This window comes from Chiroxiphia lanceolata, chromosome 2 (genome assembly GCF_009829145.1).
Source record: "Chiroxiphia lanceolata isolate bChiLan1 chromosome 2, bChiLan1.pri, whole genome shotgun sequence".
NCBI lineage: Eukaryota > Metazoa > Chordata > Aves > Passeriformes > Pipridae > Chiroxiphia > Chiroxiphia lanceolata.
The window spans coordinates 16,098,643-16,111,702 of record NC_045638.1 but is presented as its reverse complement, the minus strand read 5'-3'; the positions used below and the strand labels follow the sequence as shown (position 1 = coordinate 16,111,702).

Here is a 13,060-nt window from a genome sequence, read left to right as displayed (position 1 = left end):
GCTCCATTCCCCCTCCCACATCTCAACCTAATGTGGGATGATTTTTTCCAGACAAAACACGAGACTCAAAATGGGGGAAAGGGAATATATTACAATGACTGTACAAATACATACTACAATACATTATATACAATCTTAGTTATCTCTACCATGACTTAAGTATTTACAATGGATCAGATCTCTTCTCCTCTCCTAATAAAAGTCCAGGAGGGAAGAAGGACAGATCCCTTCTAGTCTCTGAGCAGCAGGATCTTCTACAGCAGCAATGTCTCCTTCACATGCAGCAGCTGATAGCTGGACTTCTGCCAGCACTCATGAGGGGGAAAATCCAAGCCCCTCTTGGTCCCTTGATGCAGGCAAAGGGGTCTTCCGTGGGCTGCGTTCACCCCAGACAAAGGTCATTCCACCACGGTCATATCACGAAGCACAGGGGGTCTTTGTGATGGTCTGGTATCTTCAGGAGACTCCAGCACCTTGCAGAGCTTCTGTGCCCTGCTTCAAGATGGCTGCGAGCTTCTTTGCAGCTTGCAGCAAGGGAGGGCCCCAAGGTCTACCTCCTACACACCATCCTAGCTGAGCTCTCAGGACAGCCGAGCTTCTTAGCTCCTTTACTCCATTTAGGACTTCTAATCAGTAAGAGTCCACTCCCTCCATTTTTGAGGGATCTCAAAGAAAGTTTAGGAGAGTTTTGCAGTTCTTACCCCCAAGCTTTCTCTCTGTAGAAACTTAGTTCTGTTCTCTGCTGCTGTTCTTTCTCTCTCAGGCTTGCAGGAGTTCTGTCTGCTTTGCTGCATGTTTATTTGCTGCTCTGTCTTATCTCTTCTGGCTCTGTGCCACCGCTTTTTCTCTGGTCAGTCCTGGCTGCCGCTACTCCTGCCGCTGCCCACGGTGGAGAAACATCTCCTTCAGCTTTTCAACTACAGGCACTTAGCCCAGCGTTACGCTGTTCCAAGTCCCTGCAGCTCCCCCCAGCCAGGGGCTGGGGGGCCAGAGCCCCCCAGAGCCCCCCCCCTCCCCAGGGGCTCTTGCCCTTTTCTGCTTGTGGCTTTCACAACATGGCTGCTTCTTCTACCACCAAAACTACAACTCTTCTCTTCCGTTTGGTTGTGATATGTTTATATTTTGCAGAAGCACTCATTGGACAAAACTTCAAAACTTCCAGGGCTACCACCCCCTGGGGTTTTACCATTTTCAACTGCAGGGGAAAAACCTGATTCAAACCACTACAGTAATTTAGCTTCCTGGGAAAGAGTCAGGAAACTTAAAGAAAATCAGGCACTGCTCACTTTATCTATTTATTTGTGCTGATAGTGCACCTCTGTTCAGCTTTCCCACCTGAGTGGGAAAGAAAATAGTAGTGCTAGGTCTGAGATTTGGAAAAATAGTGTTAATCTCTATTTTCATTATAATATTCAAATAAAATTTTACAGCTGCTTGTTGTAGATATGATTTATCCATCTTTATTAACTCTGTCTACCGACAGAAGGAACAAAGGTGAGGTTCCAGGTGACTTGCTAGGGCTCAGGACATGGCTGGTGCAGGGCACACTGCTACATGCACAGGCTGTTTCTGGGCAGGTGGATATCCAAGCCTCACCTTCACAGGGGCGGAGGTGGAGGGTACTGTGGGCTGCCCCTTGTCACCACTGCACTGGTGAACTGGTCATGTAAATATTGGGAACTGTGGATGTGGTTAGGGGTTTATGGTAAAGCGTCCCTTTGTCTTACTTGCTTAAAACTTTCATCTGTTAGGACTGACATAGTTAAGACTTGATAACTGCTCCAAAGACTTTATTTTTGTCTTGGTTTGTTATTTCCCCTTTCCAACACTCCGTGTTATAGATCCTAAAATGAAACAGAAAAATTCTGTAAGGTGCATATTTAATAGAGAGATGGCCAAGGCTGCCTGTGCAAGGGAGCTGACTTAGATTTTTTTCGAGAAATTGCATATCAAATGTGTTTTGTGTGGGTTGTGGTTATGTTGTCCAACTACTGGCTGTGTGCATGCTTTACTTTAAGCTCTTGATTGCTTGCCTCTGGAAGTGACCTTTGAAGCACCCAAGCTAGCCCCACTGATATAAGCAAAACCAGTGCTGAATAGAGTGTTCTTAAGGAACTGCTTCCACTTCTGCTGAATCACCGTCTTAAGATGTGAACCACTGTGAACGTAAACATAACAAGCAGAGAGGCTTCACATTGACTTTGTTATTCCCTAGCATTTTCTAAACACCACAATTCTCTGGCTTTTTTTTTTTTTTAATCAGTGTGTGCTCATTTAAATTAGAGTGATAGCATGTGGTTCAAAAACCGTCTCCAAGAAGATAGTATATAATCTTTTTACCAGGGAATAGGTTGCCTGTTCTTCCCAGTATGTGATGAGAAAGCTACCTGAAAATTTTGTGATCTGTGGTTTTCCTTACAATATAAACCACTCAATCTCCAGTATTCATCTTGTCACTTTCCTCTTTTTAATCTTTTTTCAGATTATGTTTTTCAAAGAGAGAAAGCAGCCACTGTCTCATTAACACAGAAGTGCTTTTGTTGTGATTGTTTATCTGTTATACCCTACAGCTTTTTTCATCCTCTCATTCTCCTTAAGATGTCAGTACAGTTTGTGATTGGGATATTATATAGCTGAGTGTCTTGTTCTGTTTCTTATTAAAGGCTATTTTGCAAGGATTTGTGGGAAGTAAGAATAAAAATCTTTTCTACTTATGCTTTTCTCCCTCCTTTCCCCAAAAAAATGTTCATACCTACTCAGACTTTCAATGGAAAGTTCTCTGGTCAGAGAAAGCTGGAAACTGTCTTAACAGCAAAAGGTGACCCATTTACTCACTGTTTTGTGGGCACATTGAGGGTGAGAAGGCTGCAAACATATCCTGGAAAAAATGGTAGGACTGGGAATCTAAGAGGTACTGGCTGTACCTCTCAAGGTCATCAGGACAAGAACCACACTTCCTGGAGCCCTTCTTCAAAGGGAAACAAAAAAAACGGTGTTGTTTTCTGCAGTTTCACTCCCCATGATGCCTTCCTTACAGCTTTAACACCCTGCCAAGATTTTTTGCATAGAGTGATTCTTGCAGTAGGGAATAAGTTACAGCTGCTTGCAGCTTATAGTGATAATGGAGTGAAGGAATAAATGTTTAAAGTGTTATAGAAATCTTCATCTTTGTAGTCTCAAGGACCATTTGGCTTTGACTTGATGGCTGTGGATCAGTGTCTGTCATAGGTAAGAGCACTTCTCAGGAGTCAGAGGTGCTCTCAGTACCCCGATGGTTAATCTGAAGGCACACAGATGGTGGCAGAACAGAGAACTGATTTCAGAGCTGCAGAAGTAGCCAATTCCCTGTTACCCCAATAGTGAGTGTCTAGTGAGGGTAATAGTGTTACCCTTGGCAGTGGTGGCTCTGACTTGCCTCAGACAACTTCCCTGGTGAGGTGTCTTGTCAGGAGAACCAGGTCCTTGGGCTTTCTGTGGCCAAACTGACTCCACTTAGCTCTGGGCTTTCATGTTTAACATGGAATATGGCTGTAGGGTAGTTGTAAAGGGTCTCTTAATAGTGAAGGCTCAACTCACTGAGCTTGGGGCTAGACCTCTGATGTCAGAGTACAAAGCAGGTCATTGCCTGTGCTCCCGGTAGCCAGTGGAGAGATGAAGATGCTGGCAGAGGGTGTTTCCTTCTGTCTTGACGCATGTACCTGAACTAGACATGCCAAGACTTTTCATCCTTGTGTTTCAGTACAAACTGAAAGAGCTTTGACTACAATACTAAAATGATATGGGTGCTGCCTGAATTTGTGTAAGGGAGCTTTAGGTTGGATATTAGAAAAAGGTTCTTCCCCCAGAGGGTGGCTGGGCAATGGAACAGGCTCCCCGGGGAAGTGGTCACAGCACCAAGCCTGACAGAGTTCAAGAAGCATTCAGGCAATGCTGTCATCCCTCACTCTTGGGGATGGTCCAGTGCAGGGCTAAGGGTTGGACTCGATGATCCTCGTGGGTCCCTTCCAACTCAGCGTATTCTGTGATTCTGTGAATCCTTCAGATTGAGTCCTGCACAGAGCATGTGATGAGCTGGGGTACTCATTGGCCAGTGTACAAATCCCCAGGCTGCATTAGGTCATCCATTACCACTCTGAGATGAGACAGTCATCCTGTGCAGGAAGAAGCCTTAAAATAGGTGAAAGACTGCCTGAGGAGATGTAAGTGCACTCTAAGGGTAATGACCATGACTGGCTTTTGACAACTCATCCAAAAGTGGAAAATGGGGTGTACTTTGCAGAGATATGCTCTACAGGGAAGGAGACTGGGTTTCCCAGCCTAGGCATTTGCCAAAATGGAAGAGAGACTTCAGGGAAGACAAGTTCATGTTCAGAGGGGAAGTGATGCAAGAAGGGAAGGCAGGAGTAGAATCAGGCATGGGCAGGTATCTGCCAGGCTTGAAATACTGAGAAGACCACTGAATCTGAAGTAGTCATGTCAGATGAGGAGAGCCTCTGGCTAAAACAGGCAAGAAATGAGGAATTTGGGTGGTCTGAGGAGCTGGCTTCGTGGTCTACAGCCACACACTTCCTGAGAGATTGGGTGCAGAGGGAGATGCCATCCAGAGACTGCTGCCAGAGCGAGAACAACAACTGCTGCAGGTGTGCCTGGCTGATCACTGGGTGTGAACCAACAATTTCAATCCATAGGGGATGTTCAGTTGTCTGGCCAGACAAAGCTGTAACTGTGGTGGAAAACTGCAAATCAAACTGTACTTGGTGGAAACGGTGAGCCCTGAGCACCCTGCTGTCACCTGATGCCTTAATCCATTTACATGGATGAGTGTAACATTACATTAGCACTAAATGGGCTAATCAGCTCACAGCAGAAGTGCTGATAAAAAGGTGGGTCTTTTTAATCCAGGGTGTATTTTTATGAATTAATTTATTTATTTAATATGGATTTTATCCAGTTGCAACAAAGTTGGCCTTTATGAATCTCATAATTTAGGAGGCCACATGCTGGTTTTGGCTGCTGTGAGTTTTGAGTCATAGCTACAGGTATTCCTCTAGCAATAAATAATACGTATTTATTTCCAGTTGAAATCAAGGTTGCAGAAAACTCACCTGTAACCCAGCAAAAGGTGTTTACAACAGTCATCTCAGAAGAGCAGCTCTGCAACAGTAGCTGTTAGAACACTTTCCTCTAGGGTCTGGTTTTCTCTTTTAGAATAATATATGATAAAGACATTCTGCAAGAAGAAAACACTGAAATCTGCTGTTCACTCAGATACATTTCAAGGGTATGTCAAGAAAATACTGGATTGAAGCACTTAGCAATGTTCCTGATTTCTCCATGTTCCACGAAAATTAAAAGCTATGGTCTACTTTCACCACTCAACTTTTGTTTACTTTATTTCATCCAATGGTTTCATGGCAGCCAACCAAAAGCTGGAATTGTTTCCTAGTTGTATCACCAAGGAGTGCTTTGCAATCCAGTGTGAATAAATAGGACTTTGTTGGTGACTTTTAAAATAATCCCTGACATGCTGCTATTTAGCCTAAAAATTTTACTTAGAAAATAAAACAATAGAAATAAATCTTCACAACCTATATTAAAAGTGTAATATTGAACTTTAAACAGATGATGGTCATGGAATGATCAACCATGACTTTTGTATCTCCTTGCTTTGGGGGAGAAGGAAGTCTGTAACCAGCTGATGGTTCTCACTACCTATGGGAGCAGACTGCTCCAGAACTTCAGTGCAGAATGTTTTGCACCCTGATCACAGCTACTGGCTGTTGGAACAGAGTTTTTTTCCTGTTTTTTCATTTGGTTGGGTTTGGGGTTTTTTGTCTTGTTTTTGGGGTGTTTGGTTGGTTGGTTTTAGTATTGCAAAACAATCTGGGGAGACCTGGAGCTCTTCCGCTACACAAGGCAGGAATTAGGCACTGTAATACTGCACCAATTAAAGCAGTTACATTCAGTCACTTCTGGTCATGCTGGTACAGTTTCTACATTTTTGGGTTTTTTCCCTCTTGTTCCAGTTTCTCCCATTTCCACCAGCCCTAGTGATCCTCAGGTGGTGGGTGAATGCTTACGTATAACAGAATTTGAAGAGAAAACTGATGTTCCAGACTCATATTATGGGCCACGACTCTCATTCCCCCTTACTGTTGGAGATGCCAATGCTCTTATTCATGCTTTCAGGAATAAACAGGTAAATTGCAACTAGCTTGATTTCTTTTTACTTATTTTACATCTCTGTCAAGGTGTAGTCCCACAATCCAATGTATGGCTTAACTGGTGCCCAAAGAGATATTTCACCCTTCCTTTACACCCCATTACCCTTTCCTGCTAGGCCCATGTGATCATACAGGTGTATGGTGAGCTGTCTTGGGAAACTGATCTGGCTGGAAGCTAACACAATAAAATGAAAGCAGTCAGTTCTCAGCCAGACCAGTTTCTAGATTTGATTCACTGCTTTGCTGCATGACCACTAGGTCCAGCACTGGGGAGGAAGTAGGGACTAGTGAAATGGAATGGGAACCCTTAGCAGCTGCAAGGCAGGGGTTAGCAGTGAGAGTGGAGGACGGGGGAAGGAGTCCTAAGCTAACATAGAAACTATCATCTTTTTCTGGGTTAAAAGTGCTCCTTTTTGGTCCTCTTTCTTTTGTCCCCCACCTCATTCTTTTTAGAGGCATTGAGGTGTAAGGGTTAATCACCTCACTCAAGTGTGCAAGACTCCACTGTAACAGTAGAGTGACTATAAAGCATTGCTAATGTAGCAGAACAGAGTGATACCACAAATCTCCAGAGCTTCCTGTCTGCAGCTTCCAGGGCACTGAGAAGGCTGTTCCTGATTCTCTATATTCCTGAGCAAACCCTTTTGCTGCCCACTCCCAACATGAGGATGGAGCAGGGAGGCATTACATGCATGGCACAGCTTTGTTTGAACTTATGATTATTTGTGCATTACAATATGTTGTATGTAAGGGATAAAAGTCTATCTTGCCTTTCAATTTGCTAAATAATACTACTTTTTTCCTGTAATTTTCTGTGGAGGCTGATTGTAAAAGTATCGAATATAAAGCACATGATAAATGAGCTCACCCAGACTTCACCTTACTGTCTGCTCTCCCTTTTTTTACTATGGTTGGCATTTTATTAGGGAAATGATTATATGTGACTGACCTTTTCTGTTTGCTTTAAAAACATGAATCTTGAAAAGTCAGTCTGTCACTCATCTATCTCCTCTACCAAAATTCCTCACATCTCTGTGGAAACAGTACACTATAAATAAAATGGGAAAATACGTAAAGCAAGTTTGTTAAGGGCCCTATATCCACTCATGGGGAAGTAAATGCAAAGCTGTGAATGTTCCTAATTCCCAGCACTAAGCCATACAGCCTGTAATCGTGTCCGGAGGTCTGTAGTATAAATAATCTTGGCAATACATGTCTGATATTAATAAAGCAGAGAGATCTATTGCTAAATCTAAGTTTTTCTTTTCTACCTGCTTTTTTTTTTTTTTTCCCAGCGGCTTCATCCCCACTATGTACTGCAGCTGCTGTGTGAAACCAGGAGAGTTCTCAAGTTGATGCCAAATATCACCCATCTTTCAACTTCCTACTCCAAGGATATAACTATCTGTGGTAAGGTGCCAGAGAAGATAAATGCTTTGGGCTATGGGTTGATATTCTAAGTGGTCAGAGAATGATACAGATATTTCCAAATTTTGCCATTACAAGAAAGTTCTCGATGCTTTTATTTATTTGATTGTTTTCCCCACAAATGCATAAATTGGAACAAACAAAAATAAAGTTCCCGAGTCATACTAAGTATATTTTAAGAAAGTCCCTCACCCCCTCTTTCCTTTTCTTGTTTAACATTTCTGAGTCAGGATTCATTCAGCTAACACTGCAGTGTAGCTTAAATACTCCTGCACTTCCACCTCTAAAATGCCACCAAGTGTTTTGATTGCTGCAAGTCTCACCTCTCTCTCCCCTCACTCAGAAGAAGATCTTGCCATCATAATTTACTCTGTAATGATTTTAATAAGGGCTTAATATGGGTGGCAAAAAAGACCTTTAATTGACAGCATGACTATCTCGAATAAATTGAAATTATAATAAACCCTGATTTCTGAGGAGACCCAAGAGGACAGATCAGCCTTTATACAACCAACAAATTAGTCTCACAGAAAGATGTGATGTGATGTGTACACAGTAAAGAACTAAGAGCTCATTGCCCATCTATTTTGCTATACTTTTGTAAATTATGAATAATGGATGCAGTATCCTGACTCACCACAGAAGGCAGTAGCTCCAAAACAGAACAGTAATGGTGACATAACTCCTGACAGCTATCGGCGTGTGCTGTGTGTAATAGTAAAGTAGTATAAGGAAGGGTACTGTGACACATGCAGAACAAATGTTATTTAAGATGTGGTTATAGACCTACTTTGATTGCCAGGAAAGGGTTTGTTTAAGTGAGGTCTTGTATAAACAATAATTTGGTAACCAAACCAACAACGCCCCTCTCCAAACCAAGGAAACACAGATTCATACTTGTTCATATGGTCTTGTTAAGAAAATGTACCTCTTCACGTTTGTATTGCATTTGCACTGTGTAAGCAGCATCTAAAGGGATCCTTTTCCTGTATTGAAACTGAAAGCTTTTGTAACCAGAAAGAACTTCTGTAGAAGATGAATGACAAATTTTTAAGCCTAATTGGTCCAAAATGTTGATTTCCTTAAAATAAGGTATCCCTCTCTCCATTTTCTTTTAATTTCAAATTAATAATGCAGATTAAATATATGTCTGAAATGTGATGAATATCTGTCATAGCAGGCTCACAATTAATAAAAAGTTGCAAAGACAACATGTAGACAGGGCAAAAATGTCACTTCTCTTTTCCTAATCATTGGTCAGAAAAGCATATTATCACAAGATAGGTTTTGAAACTGTTCTCTGCTTTGTGGTGGTGAGTCACACATGAGAAGGTTGGCTCTGTGAGCATGAAATTCAGTTACATGCAAAGGGGATCTGTTCTGCACTGATCCTTTGTGTTGGGGTGAAATCCCCCTGCCTGTTCCAAACAAACCTCTTGGAAAGGGCCAAATCTGTTGTTCCCGTGGCCCTAGCACTGAGGCATAATAACATGGCCAGTTCTTGACACTCTCCATCAAATCCTGCTGGCAGCAATCAAAATCTGTCCCTAAAACTGATGTTCAGTTGTGCAGTACATAGAGGGCTACTTAGTAAACTTAAATCCATTAGTATGTAGAGTTCTATCATACTTCAAAATGTCTTTTAGTGACATTTTTTGCTTTTATATACATAAGGAACACATGGTGGAAAACTTGTTAGTACTAACTAATTCCAGTTTTATAATTCCAGTTTCTTCCTCCTCTGTGAGAAAATGAAAAAAAAAAAACAACATGTTTTTGTTTCCTGTAGGAGATTTGCATGGAAACCTGGATGATCTTTTGCTGATATTCTATAAGGTAAGTAGGTTCTCTGAGATGTAGCATTTTTACTTTATGACTTGATGTTAAGAAAACATATTTATGTCTGACAGATTTATCACAGTTAGAACTGTACATGAGGTGTTTATATACCACACACAGAAATCCTGGAACAATTTGTTGTCTTTGTTGTAGCTTTTCCTTCTCTGTATCCTCCTGCTAACTGTGAAGGAGGAGATCTAGGAGACAGTTATTTTCCTAAAAGCTGAGATGGAGCTTGATGGAGCATGAACCAAAACTTAAACTGCTCCTTGCAGTGTCTCTAAAGTTCTGCCTCTGCTTTAAATTCCATATTGACTAAAGTCTGCTAAAATAGAACCTTAGTTCCTGATGTACCACTACACCATGGATAATTTTGACTCTCCAGAAAAAATGCAGAAGCTTTCATTTAGGCCCTCCACTGACACCTGCAGGGGTTTTCTTACTTTTTTTTTTAAACAGGAAACAAAAAAGAGTGCTGTTTAAAAGCTTTTTAAACCTTGAAAGCAATCACATAGTCTTCACAAAATAGAAATTCTTTTGGCACCCTTTACATATCCTTCTTTTCATGTTAAAAAAGCATAGCTCTGTTTTACTGATGTGAAAAAAAAATAAGCTCCAGGCTATCTTTTCAACAATTATATATTTAACTGAAGATGCAGGAAATGCTGTGTATTTAGTTTCACATTTATCTTCAGCATGAATCACCACCTTTCATTTAGCAGATACTCTCTTTGATTTGAGCTTTCCGGGGGAAAAGGTTTGTGTCTGATCCCTATACATTCATCTGCACTGAATCGAGACTGAAGTGAGCTAAACCATGTGTTTCAATAATGTAATTCTCCTACTGCTTCCAACTTTGTTACACTTTATCTGACACTTATTGAATGGAAATGTGGTTGTTTTGCCCAAGTGCATACCTGAAGCCTGTTGAAGTTTAGTTGAAGTAGAATCAGACCTTTTTACAGTGTTCTGCTTTCCTCATTAATCAACTATGTTTAACTGGTCTTACGCTTGCAGTATTTTAGCTGTTCTTTTAATTAGATAATCTCTCTTTTTGAAACTGGAATAAGAGTATGATGCACATCGGTTTCATACACAGAACCTGGAATGTGAAAAATAACTATTTTGAAGATAAATGTTTGGATAGTTAAATAGTTATATTTATAACTGCAGTCAGCCTGCATTTTACTCTTTTGGAGTAAACAGACAACGATTCTTTTTCCCCTCTCTAATGGATGCTATAAAGAGGGAAAAAAGCCTCTACACAACTCTAATCCTGACTTCAGTAAATTCGGAGCCAAAACTCTCACTGATTTCAGGGACTAGAGATAACACCCAGTCATTCTCTGTTAAACTTCTAGGGAAGGCCTTCCACCAAACAGAACAAAATGGACAAATATTTTGTCATTTCAAAGTGGTTGAGGATATAGAGAGCACATATTAGAGCTCCTTAGTTATTTAGAAGCAAATTAGATGACACAGTATTTTCTGTCCTCTCTGAGCAGTTACTCAGATGAGCAGCGCGAACCCAGCCAGCTTCTGGGATCCTTTTTTTTTTTCTTCATCACTGACTGTTGCAGTTGGAAGGGATGTCATCCTCCAAGTTGGCATGAACCACCCATAACTTTAAACAAGAGGGTGCAATCCTAAACAGTGCCATGAGGAGTGTGGTGATCTCAGCCTGAACAAAGCCATGCAGAGCTGAAATGGGTTTTGGAGGGCTGCATGCAGACCAGGCACCTTGACCATAGGGCTCTGTCCAGGGCTTGTCACAGCAATTCTACAAATCACCAACAGCAAACACACAGAGCTTGCAATATATGGCTTATACATACAATGCTGTCGATTGTGTATAATTATTATACCTGGTTTGGGTGAGGCTAAGATAATTACTTTTTTCCCTCAATAGCCAATTTGTCAGGTTTGTTCAGTCCCTGCATTAATCTCCATTAAATTACAGCATTTTCTGAAATTCCTCGAAACACTTGAATTTTAAATTATGTATTGCTAAGTTAGATTGTTAAATGGATGCTATGGATAGAAATAGCCTGAAGCTGTAAAAAGTGCCAACAGCAAACGGAAGTTAATTAATCACTAACCCAGGAGTAATGATGCCCAGCAGCAAGTTGCTAATCATTAGAAGGCCTTGTTTGCCTCTCTGACATGTCAGAGGCTGCAACAGCCTTTAATTTAGTTTTGCTCTTATTGTTGGTCAAAACCACAGAAAAGGAAATAAAAACTTTGCATGAGTGTGGAACAAAACTAAAATGTCACATTGAAGTTGAAAATCCAAAACAAACTTGTTAAAAACTAAAATGGTGTGTAAGCTTTTCCAAAAGGATGATAGAGTCTGGAGACTGCTTCAGTAGATCTGTCTTTCCCAGAGGATTGCAGCTACAGAGTGGTTGCATGCATACTCACAATCTACTGGTGATTCACATGCCTATTGGTTTTAAGGCAAAGCTTTTATTAATTCATCTGTCCAGAAGCTGCTGCTGAATTTCTGCTGTCTGTTCCACTCCTGAAATCCATCCTCTCTCTTTTTTAAAGCCACTACAACCCACTACATTAGCAGAGTCTCATACATTGCCACTCCTTTGAGCACAGAACAATCACAGGCCTCTTCTAAGTAAACCTGGAAAGGGCTCAGGACAAGCAAAATCCAAGGAAGCTGTATTTACAGCAGTCAGGATCAATAGACCAGGATTCACTACTGCATCCTGACATAACAGCACAGGACACTGACTGGGACAAAAAAAAATATATTCCTTATGAATTCAAATTAAACATTTAATTGAGCCCCTGGCCAACTCATGCATCCTGCAATAAACCTGGGAATGCCATAGCAACACAAGAAATGTTTGACACTGACACAGTAGCTATCTTCAAAAAGTGGGATGTCTTGCAATGCTGCCAAACCTGTTAAGAGTGGCTTCCACAGTTATGATGTGATTTTATAGATGTTCTAGTTATAATTCTTGTGCATATCAGTTGTGAGAACAGAGGTTTCCTTTTTCTGGCAAATTAAAGGTTGAAATAATATTTCTGATACTCCTGATTGGAAATGAGGAAGCTATGTATAGCTGATGCTATGTTTTCTGTAAGCTGATGGCACCCATTGATGTACTGGTAATTAATCTAATGAAACATACCATCAATTCAAACTGGTAGCTTTTGATGAGTAACCATTCATAATAAAGCACTGCTGTATATCTTCAGAGAAAAAATAAAGTAAGAAGTACCTGTATGTACAGCCTCTCAGGCTTGTGAGCTTTCAAGTATATTCTTGCCCTGATGGGGACAAAGTGCCATGTGAGTAAAATTCAAGTAGTGCTTTCAGGATTAAAGCAACTGAAATCAAACTCTTCAAAGTTCTGTATTAAGATTTTATATCCTCTGGACTATAGTCTTTCTCAGGAGTTTTGGAAGCATACACTGCAAACAATGTAAATATATTAAATCCATTTCTAACCACGTAAGGAAACATAAGGACCTTCAAATTTGTGTCAGAAGACAATTTTTCATGGATTTCTTACCTTCCATTCAAAGTGAATTACTCCCTTCTGTTT

The 13,060-nt window shown here is 40.9% G+C and overlaps 1 protein-coding gene across 1 annotated transcript in view; it reads left to right on the top strand.

The window, feature by feature from the left end:
- Positions 1-13,060, top strand: part of PPEF1 (protein phosphatase with EF-hand domain 1) — a 41,282-nt gene that overhangs the window by 16,744 nt on the left and 11,478 nt on the right. Inside the window, exons 5-7 of the mRNA XM_032677935.1 lie at positions 6,027-6,199; positions 7,520-7,634; positions 9,442-9,488. Coding sequence (XP_032533826.1) covers positions 6,027-6,199; positions 7,520-7,634; positions 9,442-9,488 — 335 coding nt within the window. The remainder of the gene's footprint in view (positions 1-6,026; positions 6,200-7,519; positions 7,635-9,441; positions 9,489-13,060) is intronic.